The sequence below is a fragment of the Tetrao urogallus genome, assembly GCF_951394365.1.
Source record: "Tetrao urogallus genome assembly, chromosome: 5".
NCBI classification, from domain to species: Eukaryota; Metazoa; Chordata; class Aves; order Galliformes; family Phasianidae; genus Tetrao; species Tetrao urogallus.
This window is the reverse complement of record NC_136818.1, coordinates 42768670-42785515: the sequence shown is the minus strand read 5'-3', so window position 1 is coordinate 42785515 and position 16846 is coordinate 42768670. Positions and strand designations below refer to the sequence as shown.

At 32.6% G+C, this 16846-nt stretch overlaps 1 protein-coding gene across 1 annotated transcript in view; it reads right to left on the bottom strand.

Moving 5' to 3' along the window:
• The window catches only part of KCNMA1 (potassium calcium-activated channel subfamily M alpha 1), a gene marked incomplete at both ends in the record, with an annotated part of 433608 nt that overhangs the window by 148974 nt on the left and 267788 nt on the right, over positions 1-16846 (bottom strand). The window contains one exon of the mRNA XM_079535276.1: positions 1733-1808. Coding sequence (XP_079391402.1) covers positions 1733-1808 — 76 coding nt within the window. The remainder of the gene's footprint in view (positions 1-1732; positions 1809-16846) is intronic.

Below are 16846 nucleotides of genomic sequence, written 5' to 3'. Positions count from 1 at the left end.
AGTATCTTGATACTCTAACAGCCTATGTGTATCCATCACCTACACTATTTGTTTTCTGGCCATTTGTTGCAGATTGATTCATTCACTTTACAAAATGCTGCTTTGTGAACATCGACAGTATTCAAATAATTAAGTTCACTTCAGGTTTACTAAGATACACAGAGCAGATGTGTTCTTCCACTGAAGAAATAGGAACAGGGAAAAATTTAAAAAAAAAATTGAGGCACCTATTGTTTTTAAGTTAAATAAGCTTTACTACTGATGAGCTGCTGGCGGTTAATCAGTCAAGTAAACTGAAACTGTCACATTAGAAACTCTGCTTTGCAGCCTTAGTAAAGGTTGTAAGCATTTGGGTTTTACAGATATTTAGGCATTCAGATAGAAAATTATAGAGACACTATCTAATCTAACATTTAAATTTCTACTAGAAAAAAATGCTATTATAATGAATCAGTTAATCTTAAGTTAGCAAGCTGTGAATAAACTGCAGTTGATCAATACAATATCCCTACACTTATGAACCTAGAAGTTTACGAATTCATCACTTCTGACTTTATCTAAAACCACTTGAGTTTACGGGACATTTCTATTAGTTGCCATGTCCTCTGGTGAGGTTGTTCTTGTGTCAAAAATACTGGATATTCTGAGCTCCTGTACAAATTATTCACTTTCTTTAACAAACTGGTAATAATCTAAGCTAATGGGCTAACATTTTCCCTACATGTTCATTAATTTCTCTATTTATCAAGGACTGGACTTCTTACAGTCACACAGCTGAAGATATACAGATTGTAAGAGACTAGAGCACATAAAATAGTTTTAAGCTTAAGGACTGAAAAATCAGCTCTTCACTATGAGCATCTACAATTCTCAAGGTTCTATTTACTCATCACAACCAGTTTACAGGGGATGTGGACACAGTTTCTTGCTTACAAAGTTCTCACACAAGCTTCTCAACTAATGGAGAGAAGATAGTATTTTAGAATTGAACTGAATTTACATTAATTATTGGAAGGCTAGTTCAATTCTTTAGCTGGGGTAATTTAAGGAGTGATAAAAGGCAAAGCATCTACAGCAGTGAAGCATGGGAAGGTTCCTGTTTTGTTTTTTTTTTTCTCCTCAGAGTGATCTTTTGTTCCAACCTATGCTTTTTCCACACAATTAACATGTATTATTGGCCTAAAGAATATGTGAAAAACAAAGTTAATCAGAGGAGTTTAAAGTATTCTTTGAAAGGAATGCTAATGGCAGTGAACACAATAGAAACATAGCTGTGTGTAAAATTATTTTTTTATGTGAGGAAGGATGCTCAATTCAAAAGAACTGAAGTAGAGCCACAACAATTATTTTTTGAAATGCTTTTTAGCAGTATTCCTGAATTAATTGAATTAATTTCCTTTATGTAAGGCAATGGAATACAGACTGACAATGTGGAAATAAGTAACATTTAATCAGTGAAGAGCTATGCAATTCATTCTGCTCTGAATTTATCAATATTCAATCAGATATTCCAAGCAAAATCTTCTCCTGATAACATTGACAAAAAAATGTTTACTCTGGTAAATCAGTGGTCAGCTATGTAAAAATTTTGAAGAACAGATATTGAACTTCATTTTTTTGGCTGATTCTTTTTTCAGACAAAAAAAAAATCATATATTACTAGGACCACTAACAGAAGCCATTTAAGTTACGCCATCAATACAACCACTCAAAATATAATTAAATGTCTTACCTTGTTTTAAGGATATTCAGAAACTGCAATATTTCTGAAAACTGTATCAGTCTAAGGGCTCTTAAAAATCTTAAACCTGCATTAAAGAAAAAGAGACTCTAGTAAAGAATAATCCAAATTCTAGCAACACTTCATTTACAAAGACAGCGATCATGAAAACAACATAGGGAGCATACAGTCTGTCAAATACCTTTGAAGTGTTCCTCCATATTTAACAGTTTCAAGATCCTCACCAGTCCTTTTTGGAATAGTTTTAAACTTAATTCCTTAACTGCTGAGGTATTCTACCGGAAAAACTCAGTTTAGCCGGGAAGCCATGGAAGGAGATTAATTGGCTGAAAACTAATAGGGAAAAAAGCCTCTTTGAGGTTCTGTTGGTTGTTCTAACACACATGACCTTCTCTTCAGACTGCCAAAGACACGTACAGACCTGAAACTTCTCAATTTTCCAAGCTCCCATGATGCTTAGTGAAAAATAAGAGATTATGAGCAAAAGATCTGATAACCCAGATAAACTAGACTGTGGATATGCCTGATTACATTGGCAAATCTTAATGACGTAAAATCTTTTATTGCAATAATGCCCCTATCTCCACAGTAATTTCCAAAAAAATCAAGTAGTACAAGAGGACCACACACTCTCTCCTAAAAGTTTCAAATTTGCTATATAATTATTTCTATTAAAAAAATAGAAGTTTTGTGTTGAAATCAGGTTGCCTGAGTAGCAATTCCTAGACAACTGTAAAGCCAGTGAGAGAGAGTATGCAAGAGAAAATACTGTAAAAGATTAAGGGCTTAAATTATTAAAGGAGACTTATTCTGATTCTAAATTGGCTACAGACCTCTGGCATATGAATAAGGGTACATAGTGTACAAACACACATCTTATAACATTGAAACAGCACTTTCAGGATATTTTTTTAGTAAACAGTGCAGCCAAGATTTACTTAAAAAATTGTATAATATGCTATTGTGACTATTGCAAGGCAGCTTCTTGTCATTCAATCTCGTGTGTTATAAAACATTTTTTCTCCCTAGAAACTTAAGGAAAACAATTAAACATCAGCACAACCTTTCTCATCCAGTGAAGTTCAGAGGTTTCCTTCAAAAGCAAAGTTGTATGTGGTCAGATGTATGCTAAATCAAGGCTTTATTTAAACAATACTATAGAAAAGTTGCTAAATAAATTTTTTACTCCTGTTAAGGCTCACAGCTATCCTTAATAGAGGTATCCTCTTATTTGTGTACCATACATATACAAAGTTTATAGAAAGTGTGTAGCTCTTAAGATTAATCACAACTTGAAAAGTGGATTTGGGGATCTCAGCAGAAAAAGCCATAAAATGATGCTTAATAAGTCCAAATTTCAGATCCATTTGCAAGTAGAAGGTGATCATTTTATATCAAATTTCTCAAACTACAAGACACATGCTTCTGCTGTGCTTGCAGGAGTAGTCCTAGTAGCGCTAGAGTTCTAGCAGTTCCTAGAACTGAAACGTTCAAAATTGTGTACATTTTGAAATTGTCCACGCCCTAGCAAATTTTTAATAAACATATCACGGAAGAAAAATAGCTCATTTCAAATGCACTGCAACTAAAGAGAATTTAAAGATATATCCATTGCAATGTTTCAAAAAGAAGCATAAGAAAGAGAGAAAGAGAGAGAGAAAGAGAGAGAGAATTACAGAGGCTTAAAGTCCAGCTTCCGTGACCTACAAATAGAACTTGCTTGTACAGAATCAGTGTGTAACCTCTGCATCATGTCTAGGACAATACTTTGGGGCTTTGTTTTTTCACTAAGGAAACTTCAGTGTATTGTCTTTTCTGCATAGTTCAAACACGAAAAACTCGAACCATAGATAAAAATTTTCCTTATCATGACAGAATCTAAATCCTTTCCATTTATCTACCCTTTTCAATAACTGAATAAATCTGTTAGATTTTTGCACCCGTGCCATTTTAGATGATCTTTGGTACTTCCTGTCTTGTAGATAATGAGTTTACAACAAGAATATATGATTTAATAAGAATCTCATCCCATATTCATAGTATGAAGACACAAGTCATAAACCCTATGAAAAGCCAGATTCTGTAAATGATATATAAAACTTCAGAAGCTGTCATGAACCCTATATGACACTACTTCATCATATTTTCCAGAAAACTTGTTGATATAAATATATATTTTTATTTTTTATTTTTTAGAAAAATTAATTGAAATTAATTGAAATAGAAAATTAAAATAGACTACAAGAAGCAACACCTAGGAATAAACTGTAAACACGAAGCTCAAATGAAATAAGATCACCCCTGAATGTATGTTATTCAGATCATCTTGCACTTTGCAAGGTGATGATGAATATACTGAGCAATTCCTAAGAGGAAAAGTCCAATAAACACTTCATTTTGGTTCTGGAATTAACAATATATCAAAGAGTGCAATCATGTATATAACATAAACTGATGACATAGTAATCCTCACAGCAATAACCCTGCTGCAGTGCAACTGTTGTCGGATTAAAGATGGCCCAAATTATTCAGTGGGTAGCTTACCAGGAATCCACATGAAAATTAAGCAAAGTTAAATAGAAAAGATTTTGGGTAGTCTTAGTCAAGAATAATAACAATGGATCCATAAAGAATAGCTAGGTTATGAAAAAAAATCATATGAAATAACTAACACAATTTCCCATGTCATGATCTCCCACTGTTCCAAATCAAATTTGACTCATTTAAAAATAAGAATTTCTTTCATGTTCACCAACTCACCAGGAATAGAAATTTATGACATTTTTTTACACATCAAGGATACTAATCAAAAATCTATAATGAGAACACTAATAAAAAAATTCATTCATTTTCAAAAGCTGTGTGAGATACTAATACTCTTACATTTAAAGAATACAATCAGTAATTCAAATAAAATAGATTGTTATGTAATATAGTTATGTGAATTTGCACTGTGAATGTTTAATGGGATCCTGTCTTCTAAAGTCAACTGTCCAATCTGCTAAAAGCCAGACTCAAGGATTATTTGCAATTTTGCCTCCTCAATTCTTCCTTGGCAAAAGGTTTTATGTTGGAACATTCTTGTGGGATCTAACTGGAATAGAATATAATCCTCTATTACAAAATGAAAAAAAATATATCAAAAGGTTTAATTCACTCCAATCAGATAAAAAATACACATGCTTCTTCACTGGGCTAATCTTAGTTTCTAAATTCAAGACCAAGGTATGTTTCCAACCTGGAATTTCTGAGCTCTAAGATGAAGTTGAAGATTTCATAGATTTCTAAGCCAGAAAAGACTATTATGATTATCAATTCAGATACTTTTAATATAAAAAAATATTTTATTCCGTAATTTCAGTCTAGTCCAATAATTTCAGTTGTACATATAACAAATAATTCAAATGAGCCTCAAAGTATACCACAGCATTATTTTCTAGCTGAGGAAATATTTGTTCATCTACATGTTTCAGCTATGACAACTAAAGAACAATTCTGAAAGTATACTGAAGATTTAAAATGTGTGTAGTAACTTGTATTATTTTATCAGATAATTTTCTAAATCACATAAGAGACTACTGGGAATAAAAGAAGTAATAGTGGGGAGGTTTTTTTTTTTTTTAATTATAATTAATTTACATAATGCTTATACTTACTAGAGCAGATAATTTGCAAGAGGCAACCAGTAAGTCATTTGATTAAATTAAGCTAACAGAAAACACTAAATGTTTGTATTAACAACAGATTAAAAAAATAAAAGAGAACAAAAATATCACCAAGACTCACAGAGGAGGAAATGAAGACAACTAAACTATTATTTATTCTTTATGAGATTCCAGAAAACAGAAATAGGAATTAGGATCTTTCCTTAATTCAACAAGAATTCAATCTAGTGAAACAGCATCAAGTATTACATTACGTCTTCAAATAAATACATATTACCTTTCTTATTTTCATATATTGCTTATTCTGAGAGTAGCATATTCAGAGGTACTGGCACAAGGACTTCAAACCACAGAGATTTTGCATACCAACTACATTCTTTGCAAACCATTCATCCATTCACTAGAATCGTATCTTCCATGAATGATTTCACTATTCATGAAAATTATCAATGGCCACTGCTACTCTATTTGACTGAGACCATATGGTTTACAGAAGACTGAAAAAGCAAGAATCAGTACTAAGAAAACCAGAAAATTTTCTGAGATATACAGAATAGAGGGGTAATTTTGGGGATGAAAACAGCTCTGTTCTGAATGCCTTCACACTGTGCAGCAGAACAACCTGAGATTCCACTCCCTGTAGATGAGTGTCAAAATGAAAGCTCCAAGAACAATACAAGAAGAAGTAAGAGAATCTGCAACATAACCAAATTATTTTCATATATTTCCTTGCTATTATTATGCAAGTGTACATATGAACCAGGTTTCACTGCATCAAGTTAAGAATCTATATAGATTGCTACTAATTCCTTTCAAGCAGTGCCATATCAAAATTGTTAATAAATATCTCCAATGCATATTTTTAATTTACATTTACACCTATTAAAATGATAGCCATCTAAAACAAAACAAACAACAACTCTATATCACTGTAGAAAATTACTTTCCATTCTTCAATAAAGACAATTATTTCATTTTATTTGAATATCAAACCCTTTTGAGAAGGCACTGCATATACAGGCACACTACATCATGCAAGTCACAGAAGGAATTTTTCCTATACAGCAGCTGAAATCATATACCAGGAATGGAAAAAATAAATACAATATCTGTTGAGTAAAGATTTGTGCTAGCACTAGAGACAGAATCACAAACTACATTTTGAAGAAAAAGTTTAGAGTTGGACCTTACCCCAGTATGAGCCGACCCTGTAACAAGACACCAAGGAGTTTCGAAAAGAATGCTGTTCTTCCTTCTCAGGGATATTATGTCCCGCTTTGACACGATATCCATTTTGGAATAGTTCTCCAAGAGACTTTTTACGTCTTCTGGTACTTTTGTAAGTTTCTGTACGCGTGCCCCCAGAAGGGCTGTGGTAGACTAAAATCTTGCTGGGAATCATTACTATCTATCTTCTGCACATAAGATGTATTGTGGTCCAGTCTTCAGTCACAGCATCCAGTTACAATGAAGATATTCATACGCACCTCTTTTTTTTTTTCTAATTCAGTATTAACAGAGAGAAAGCTCAGAGTACTTTCTTTAATAGAACTTTTCTTTGGAAGCAGATTTACTTAACAGGGCACAGTTTGCAAATTTGTATTATATACAAATTTTAACTTTACATGTTGTTATCGAAAGATAATTCAATATAATCCAACTCACTTCTGTTAGCATGAAACAAACAGAATTCATGCAAATATAGAACTCAGCCTCACAAAACACCCTAGGAATATCACCAAGTGGATAGGCGAAACAAATCAGAGAACAGACAGGCAGGCAGGGCAGATGCTCCTCTGATCCGTGATGTACTAGAGCTTAAAAGCCATCTTCTATCCGGATATTACCACATAAGCTTCTTTCAGATACACCAAAGAACCACACCCATCAATTCAAAACCCTCAAATGGGATGCTGTTCACTTGAAATGAACAGGTACTCTCATAAAGAATATAGCTATAGCAGATCATAAAGGGAATTATTTGCTGTGTACTCTTTTCTTTGGCAATATACATGTGTGTCTTCTGGTGAAAGTTATTATGCAGAAGGCAGAGGTCACAAATCAGCCAACTCTTACAGGATTTATCCCAGATGAAATAAACCCCTGTACACACACAACCATTCTTCATCTAATCCCAGTTAATGGCAGCTATATTACGGAAGAAAAAATATATATATCTTTAGCCATCAAGCAAGAGGGAAAGAATAGAGCACATTAGTTCTCTCAAGCAGACTTGTTCTGTGAATATTCACAACAGGATTTTTGTTCAGTCAGCTACCACCTCAATTAGAAAAAAAGCTGTTTCAAATAAAATGTAAATGTGAGATGGTACTTTCCATGAGACATGATGTGCTTGCCTGGTCAATATCCTGGCTTTAGAGAATAACGTACATACTCCTTCTTGAAAAGCTAACTTCATTTCAAGAAATATGCTTAACGTGCCTAACATCCCTATTACATTTTTTTTTTTCTGCACTAGAAAAGCCATAAAAATATATATTCTAAAAATACATCAATGCCATCTGGAGTACAGTGCAAAGCAGATATAAAAATAGACAGTATCATCTGCTTATAGGAAATATACAGGATCTCAAAGCACTTTGAAAATGTTATTGAAGTGTGACAAGGCGAAAGAAAGAAATGGGGAGCACGTACACACAAATTTAAAATGCCAAGTATTATTCAGGGAGTAAATAATAAGTAAACCATTTCTGTGATTCTTTTACATCGTAGCATTTACACCAAGTTCTTACAAACACCCTGGACATATTCCCACTGGTCACAGAAGTGAAGTTCCATGGAATTCATTGGGAATTATGCTCTTTGACTGTACAAATGCATACACACATATTTACAAACTATCTGTGAGCATTTGAATTATTCCTTTCAAACTGGAAGGATTTTAACAAGGCATTATTTCTCCTTATTACTAATCACATCTACTGCTCAAACTGAAAGAACATCCTGCTTTTTTTTTTTAATTATGTAAGGCATATTATTTTTCTTCATTTTTGTATTTCACTTTAAATATAACTATATTCTTGTTATGTTTTGAATTTTAAACCTATCATCTTACTTTGTGGTGTTTTTTTGTTTGGTCGGTTGTTGGCTTTTTTTTTGTTTGTTTGTTTGTTTTACAGCAAACATTTGGGTGTAGAATTCAAAAGTGTTTTGAGTCTAGCACACCTCTAAAGCAAATCAGTGCTCCATTAATAACTAGCAAAAGCCAAGCTTCTTGTTTACATAACCTACATTTTGGGTTTAGTAATCTGACAGTATTCTTTTAACTCTTTCAGCTCCCTGGAACAGAGGATGTTATCCAGATTTTTATTGATTTTCTCCCTTTTTGCTTCAGAGCACTGATAAAACTATTGAATACATCAAAGACTGGGAAAAAATGAATTAAATAATAGAAAATGGAAATAATTTTAAAACAAATCTGATCCACAATTAAAAAATGCAAATCTAAATTTCTAACCCTAAGCAAAGGAAGGACAAAAGCCAGATGTAAAATCTGAGTAATGCTGCAGCACTCTGTTGCTTGCAGGCTTGCAATTCTGCCTGTCTTTGCAAACAAATACAAACGAATTAATTTAGAAAAAATAATACTCCACAAAATTGTATATAATTATGATACAAGTGTGAAAAAAAAAATTCTACTTTTCTGACCAGATTGTGCCACACACTTTGTAAAATATTTATGCCTGTAAACGATGAATGATGGTCTTACTGTATAACTCCTTGAAGGTGGAATAAATTCATACTGTAATAACAACAAACAATATTTCATACCGGCTATTAGATTAAGACTTCAGGCATAAAATTCCATAGAAGTCAAAGATTAAGTTGCTTTCACTGTCTGGTGGGAATATGGCTGTCACATAGGTCCATACATTACTTACTAGTATCCCTATTTTCACCTCATGCCAGTACTAGAAGCCTTCACAGATCCAGTGTTGTAACATATTTAAATACAAAGTCTGAGAACTGGAAGATTTAATACAGCACTAAGGCTGCCTCTGGAATAAGTCCAGCAAAGAGAATAGTGTTTAAGACTCTTCAATTTCAGACAGAAAATCTGCCTGTGGTCTGCCTGCTGAGATGCAAATTCTGAGGGTATTTTTACTGCTCAAAAAATGGTTGCTGTAATAGGATAATATATTATCAAAAGCTAGAGTAAATTACAAATATATTGCCACAGAATTACCAACACTAAGAATAGATTGTGAAAAAGGATATGCACTGTCAGAGTAGATTACAATCAGCTTCTAGAAAAGCAGGTGTCTCTGATGTTTTTCCAGAAGACAGCCTTCCTCCAAATACGGGCATTATTTGCCCTATACTCTTGACTGCTACGTACTTCCCTATGTGATTAGGATGTATTTCCATAGTAAGCATGAACATGAGAGAATCTAGAAGATCCTATCATGGATCATTTTTATTTCCTAGGTGTATCTGCTTTTCAGTTCATTTTACAATGCTGTAGTGTGGATGTTTTGCCCATAGCAAGAAAGAAAGTGAAGGCAGGCACGAGAGACCAATCTCAGTGTTACTATGAACCTCTATAGAAAATGAAAGCTAGAACCACAGTACAAATTGTAGAAGCCACTTTACAAATTATCCTATTTATTTTGAATTTATGATTGCAATATATTTTGAGTATAAATTCTGTTGTTCTGACTGCCACATCATCATACATATTGTCTGCCAAATAATCACTACAAACCTATTATTTTCTTGAGTGAGCAGTGTCCTAACCCTATATTTAGCCATCATTAAGCATTACATTAAGTGTGTATTAACAAGCATCTAAAATCATTTTAATTATACATACGTATTAAAAATTTACAAATAGTATATACATTATATGAATTTTAATAAGAATAGTAAGCTGCCTTCATTTTGTATTATTTACATAATTAATCATTTAAGAACATAATTAAAAAGTGAACTTCTAAATAAGATCTGAATTTAAAAGAAAATGCCAATTTCCCTGCAAAAATCACATTTAACAGAAAGAAAATGGGTTTAGGGAAAAAAAAAAAAAAAAGTTTGATCTAGAGAAACACAGTTTCCCAAACCAAAATGTTGTGTTTCTGTGTGTGTTTATGTTTTTAAATTAATTAAGGCATTATTCTGTTTTTTATATTTCCTTGCCATCTGCTATATTTTTTACTTTACAAACAAAACTGCTGATGAAGCTGAATGCAGTATCTCTGCTTCTGGCCTGAATTAGCAGCTAGTGAGATTTCATAAGAAAGTTTATTCCTGGCAAATGTCTGTGCAATTTCAAAGACATGATAAGCTTAGATATTTTAACCTAAAATACCAAGAAAACTCAGATTCATTGACCTCGTATTCCTTTACAAATATCAACCCAGAAAGTAGAATTGGTAGATAGATTTAGAGCAAAATGTTTCCTAACTAGCACAAGCTTATAATAACATTCGTAAATACACTCTACTGATTTATTCAAAAAGAATTATATACTAAATGCTGGAACCAAATAAACATTTTCCGAAGTTTAGTAATGTCTCTTTTAATGCTGTTTCAAATTGGAAAAAAAAAAAAACTCCAGACTGGAGGAAAAAAAAAAAAAAAAAGCAAAAAGATGCCAAAGCATACACACAGAAAGAGCAAGCAAATGCCCTCTGAACATCATTAGTTTTGCTGGTAGAGACTTTCTAGCAATCCATATGGAATATGGAATAAAGTTAATTCAGTATTCCACACTAAGATAGGACCTAAATGTCTACTAATACTATGAACAGAAATAGAACATCTCTCTTTCCTTTATGGTGAGTATGTTCTACTGATAATTAAGCTGCAATTAAGGTACAATAATATAATTTTTTTTATATATAATACACATGGAAAAAATAGTTTGGTTTACACTAAAAGAATGTCAATCTAAAAGAAATAGGCTGAAGTGTACTGATAAATCTTTGGAAGTTCTAAACATTACAACTTCAAACTGTGATTCAAGTAAAGGACTGCCTACAGGACTCCATCTTAGCAGATATTTTAAACTGATTATGAATTACAAACTTAGGCTGCTTAAATAAAAATTCTTATTAGCGAGTACATTTGCTGTTCATGAATAATAATTAACACAATTTCTGAGTAGTAATAAAATATTAATATATATTTTGTATCTTAAAGTACTAAATTTCCAAAAAGAAAGTGTTTTTGATTGATGTTAACTAATGGAGCTGAAGACTTTACTGCATATTGCAAATAAATGACATTTTATTGCAGCATTCTACTACCTTGGGCCTGGCAGACATTTTAGTAATAAGGCAAATAAGGCTGAAATCTAATACATGTTTTGAGAAAAAGCCAATCATGTAATTATGGCATAACTGCCTTCCTAAAAGGACTAAGTGAGACATTTCTAAGTCATCATATTTGGGTACCTTGTATTTAGTAATTTTAAAAATTTGCTCTGCAGTCTACTTAACGTTGGTTTTCAGTAAGTCTGGTACAGTCAGTTGAAGTTCCAAAAATATATAAGAAAGTTAATATTATTATCATATGTTTAAAACTAACCACAGACCATAGTTAACCAAATCACAGACAGAGCAAGGAATACTACAGCAAAATACTTAGGAGTTCAAAATAAAGAATTGTATTTATGTATGCAAAAAACATCCCATTGCCATTAGAATTTATGTTTGAACAATAAAGATGTACATACTGATGGAGTTAATGCAGCATTGCAATGGCATTCATTAAGCAAAAAAAGAACTGTTATGCCTTTAAATAGCATGCTGTTCATGGTAACCTTGTCAGGGAAGGGTTCTTGACCTTAAGTTAATATTTCTATTAATATTCTGGAGGGAAAACAAAATCCACATTGATAAAATTAATAGATGATACTGAAGAATAATAAGGAAAATTGGCTTGATTAAAAGGAGAGAAAATTGTATTCAATAATATACATGTGATACAATCTTTTCAGTGACATACTATTATCAGAAGACATAGCACATCATAGACTATTAAGAGTGATATTCTTTAAAAAATTCTTCTACCTGCTTGAAGTCACCTGAAGTGAATGAAGAAATGTTACTGCAAATGAAACTAATGCATATGTATGAAAAACACTATTTCCCTTGGAAACTGAAAAAAATTGTTCTTCCAATGTACACAAAATATAATGTAAGTAAAATTACATAACGTGTTTTAAAGCTGTAAAAAGTACACCAGTTTTGTAAAAGAGAAAAAAACTGGCATATTAAAGGCATATTTGGATGTGTATTTATAGTATTTCCCACTAGATGGCAGAAATACATAATACTTAATGAATAAACACACTGAAAATTGACTAAATTAAGGGTGCTAAGAAGAGCGTATTTCAGAGGGCTGTAGATGTATCAAGATACAGCAGATGCTTATAAAGTTTCGGAGCTCCTGTCTCACAGGCATCCCCACAACTCGGTTATTAAAGCACTTTGTGTCATTAAGGTACTCTGTTGCATACCATTTTCCAAAAGGCATAAAGCGTTCAGCAAATTTGTACAGACGTTTAGGCAGAGTTGCTCTGTAGAGCATACGTTAAAAAAAAAAAAAAAAAAAAAAAAAAAAAAAAGGTACTGAAACAAATGTTTCCCATGACACTTTTTCTCACAGAGATTTTCAAAGTTTCAACTTGAAGCACACTTGCTGAATGGCCAGAAGGCATTTGCAACATCAGCTTAAACTATCAATTTTTCTCTAAAGTTACGCATCTATTTTCATTAACCACAAGGAGAAACTAATTTCATTTTCTGACATAAATAGTTCTCTCTACCAGAGACATTGGAAACAATTTTCTAAGTCCAAGAAATGATACTGAAACAACAAGTCAGATCCAAAATGACTTGGGAAGTCTGTAACAGGATCTGAACAGGATTTCAAGAAAGATTGGAAAAAAGAAAGCCCTCGTTTGAATAAATATGCTTTCCACCACATAGAGAGATTCACTATTCATCTACGCTGCAGATATGTCTGCATTTGCACACACTGTCTGCCTTCTTTCCCCCCACTGTAAATCTCAAATTACTTTCTAAAAAAATAGCACTTCAGCAGCAGCCAAGACCGCTGAGGAGACGTCAGATGAATCTATTAGCAATCAAATAGTTTCTAAGAATTAAAATGTTGTACAGTAGAATAAACAGGAAAAGTAAACTGATCAACTGTGATTCAATGTTAATATGAAAGAATATAAAATCCTTATAATTAGTTAGGTTTTATTTAAGTCACTGTAGTTCCTAAGGTTGATTGGTCTTTGTTCACATGTCCTTGTAAACATGAATCTAAAGTGGTATTTTACACATTTCATCTTCCCCTATGAACATCACTCTGTCAAGGCAATTTTTCAGTTATTTAAAGTAAAGGTTTGCTCTCACAAAAGATAGAGTAACAATTTTAAGTAGAGGGTACAGTGTTCGTATATCACTACTAAGTAAGGCTAGAAAATATTCACACATTGCAGGCATCTCCAGCTTAGTAAATTGCAAGCTACCTAAGAAACAAAGGTCTGATCACCTAAAGTTTAGCTGCGATTCTCAGATCATAATGAATTTGTGTTAAAAAATGAGTTTTGCCAGAACCTCACTTCTGCCATTGCAAATCTTTTTTTCCTCCAACGGCACTTTTAGCCTAACTTCATTTACAGAAGTTATATGTGCTGTAAATACAGCACATTCAGCAACTAATAGAAAGCATTTGGCTAAAATTAATTATCAAAACAACATGTAAACTCTGGAGCCAGAAACACCATTCTTTGTTGTTATTGTTCTTCCCTTGGAAAGATTCTCCCCACTACACAGAAGTCTGCAATCACAGTGGATAATTGTTCTTTTGTCTGTATTATCAAATTTCTCCTACAGTTCTGCACAAGTATTTATTTTACACATAAGTATCTGCTCAAATGCTACTTTTTGCAAAATGGTGCTGAAAAAACATCAAAGGGATATAGATGCAAATGGACTTCATTAGAAAACAGTAATGTTTTTAACTGTAGAGTTTTAAGTATTAGCATAAGCAATTTAACACCATTGACTACTGAAGTAATATATACCACTGAACTACTTAGATTTAGATTTTTAAATTTTTAATTTTTTTCTTAAAAAAAAAAAAAAAAAAAAAAAAAGGAGGTACTTGACCTGAAACTAATACAGTGAAAACATTCTCCCTAGTCCTCCACCCACACTTCTGCCTTTCCACTATTACCTATAAACATGTCGCAAGCATTTCAGCTCCTTCAGGAAAGTAAATTCTCTTTCAAAACTATGAAGGAATACTCTTCATTAATACACTTCTGTGTATTTGCTTAAAAACTCTTTCACCACAATTCCAAATGACATTTTGCTGGTCTAAATCACAGACCCCAATAATTCACATTTTTGAATAAGTAAATTATTTCATTGAGAATGATTTTCCCTAAAGTGAAAGCTCCTCTGGAACAAACACAGAAGAAGCAAGTGTAAATGCTCAAACATCATAAATATGTTGCTCATAAGCCAGCTACATAATAAAAATTAAACAAATCTGTGTTTCAGCAGGTGATAAATACCTCTAAAAAGGATTCAGTCAGAAAACAAGTGGGACTATAAAGAAGAAATCCAGAAAAAGTGAAATTGGTGCAATTACGAGAAGAGGAATTCCTTTTAATACAATAAATAAATATAATTACAACATTTAACTTCGCCTGCAAAATGACATGGATCATATACAAAGTATTCAGGGAAAACTGATAAACATGAAGGCACTCTCATTATTCTTGTTGGTTCTGTTAGATTGCTGTGTCACCAAGAGCGAGTCATTTACACAGTCACTTTCATAAAGTATATTAATTCCAACTAATTATCTTTTTGCATAATTTTCTAGTTTTGGTTTGTTTTTTTTTTTTTTGTTTTTTTTTTTTTTTGCATTTTTGCATTTTTGCTCATTTCATATTCATTCATTTTCTATGGATGCTGGTTTTTGCTCTCAGTTCACCTTCATCTCGAATGACTTAAATCTGAAAGCTGTGGGAATCTATGTTACATGAGATTCAAGTATGAAAACACATCCTACTAAATCACATTACATAAGATCCTGGGATTTTCGAATCTGGGAAAACTGCTAGTGAAATGTGAATTTTCTTCTACGGATTAGTTCATTTGTTATTGACATACTTTCTTTTCAATTTTATTTCCTATAAAAAGTATGGAACTTTATGACATTTTCTACTTCAAAATTTTCATTTAATAAATATGGTAGAATGCAATTAAGACTTTAACGATATGAGGATCTGTAATCATCTTTTTTGGCTGCTTTGCTGCTTTCTTCTTTGATTTATTAATAACCGCTAATGTATATAATGAACCTGAACATGGTTATGCAATCTATTAGTCTCTTTTCATACAGCACTGAATTATTGATAATTTCTGCATATTTGTATTTCTGTAATTGAGAATATCATAATTTTATTTAAAATTCTCTGTTTCACTATAAGTTTTACTGCTTTCAGTTTTCAGTGACAACAAGCAGTAATGTTTCTATAGAAATTGATAGACAAATGGTGAGGTTTCATTTGTTATCTAAAAATATAGCACTTAAAAAGCATGACATTTTAGAAAGTTTTCTCCAAACAAAAGTTCCCAAATTTTGATCCTCATTTTACGTAACTAGATAAAAATATGCCACTGGTACAAGAAACTTAGTATACCATAGTACATGACCATTTTTAGTTTTTTTTTATCTACTTCATTTCATTTTGTGATCTTTTCTGTGTGCCATATCTTTTTCCAGTGCACTCCTAGCAGTCTTTCCTACCCAAGGTTTGAGACCAGTAACATCTATCCAAATCTCCCACACATATTGTTCCAATGGCTTTAAAATTTTTCTTTATTGGCACAAAAAGTGAAGGAAACCTCTTGATTTCATTGCTGATGACTCATGACAGTAGATTTCAGTGAATAAGTGGCTAGAATAATCTGTTCAAGTAATAATTATACTATATTACCCACTTTGTAACAACAGACACATATTAAACTGTGTTCTCTAGATGGACCTTACCAATACCTATGGGAGGAAATCATATTCATAGAATCGTAGAATCACCAAGATTGGAAAGGATCTCTAAGTTCAACCATCAAACCATCACCACCATGCCCATTAAATCATGTCCCTAAGTGCTACATAGACATGTTTCTTGAATGCCTCCATGTGTGCTGAGTTCATCACTTCCCTGAGCAGCCTGTTCCAATACTTGGCCACTGTTTAGGAGAGGAAGTTTTTTCCTAACAATCAACCTTCACCTCCTTTGGTGCAACTTGAAGCCATTCCCTCTCATCCTATTGCTGGGAAAAGAGGCTGAACTCCATCTTGGTATATTCACCTTTCAGAGTATTGTAGAGAGCAATAAAGCCTACCCTGAGCCTCTTCTTCTCCACACTAAGCAATTCCACTT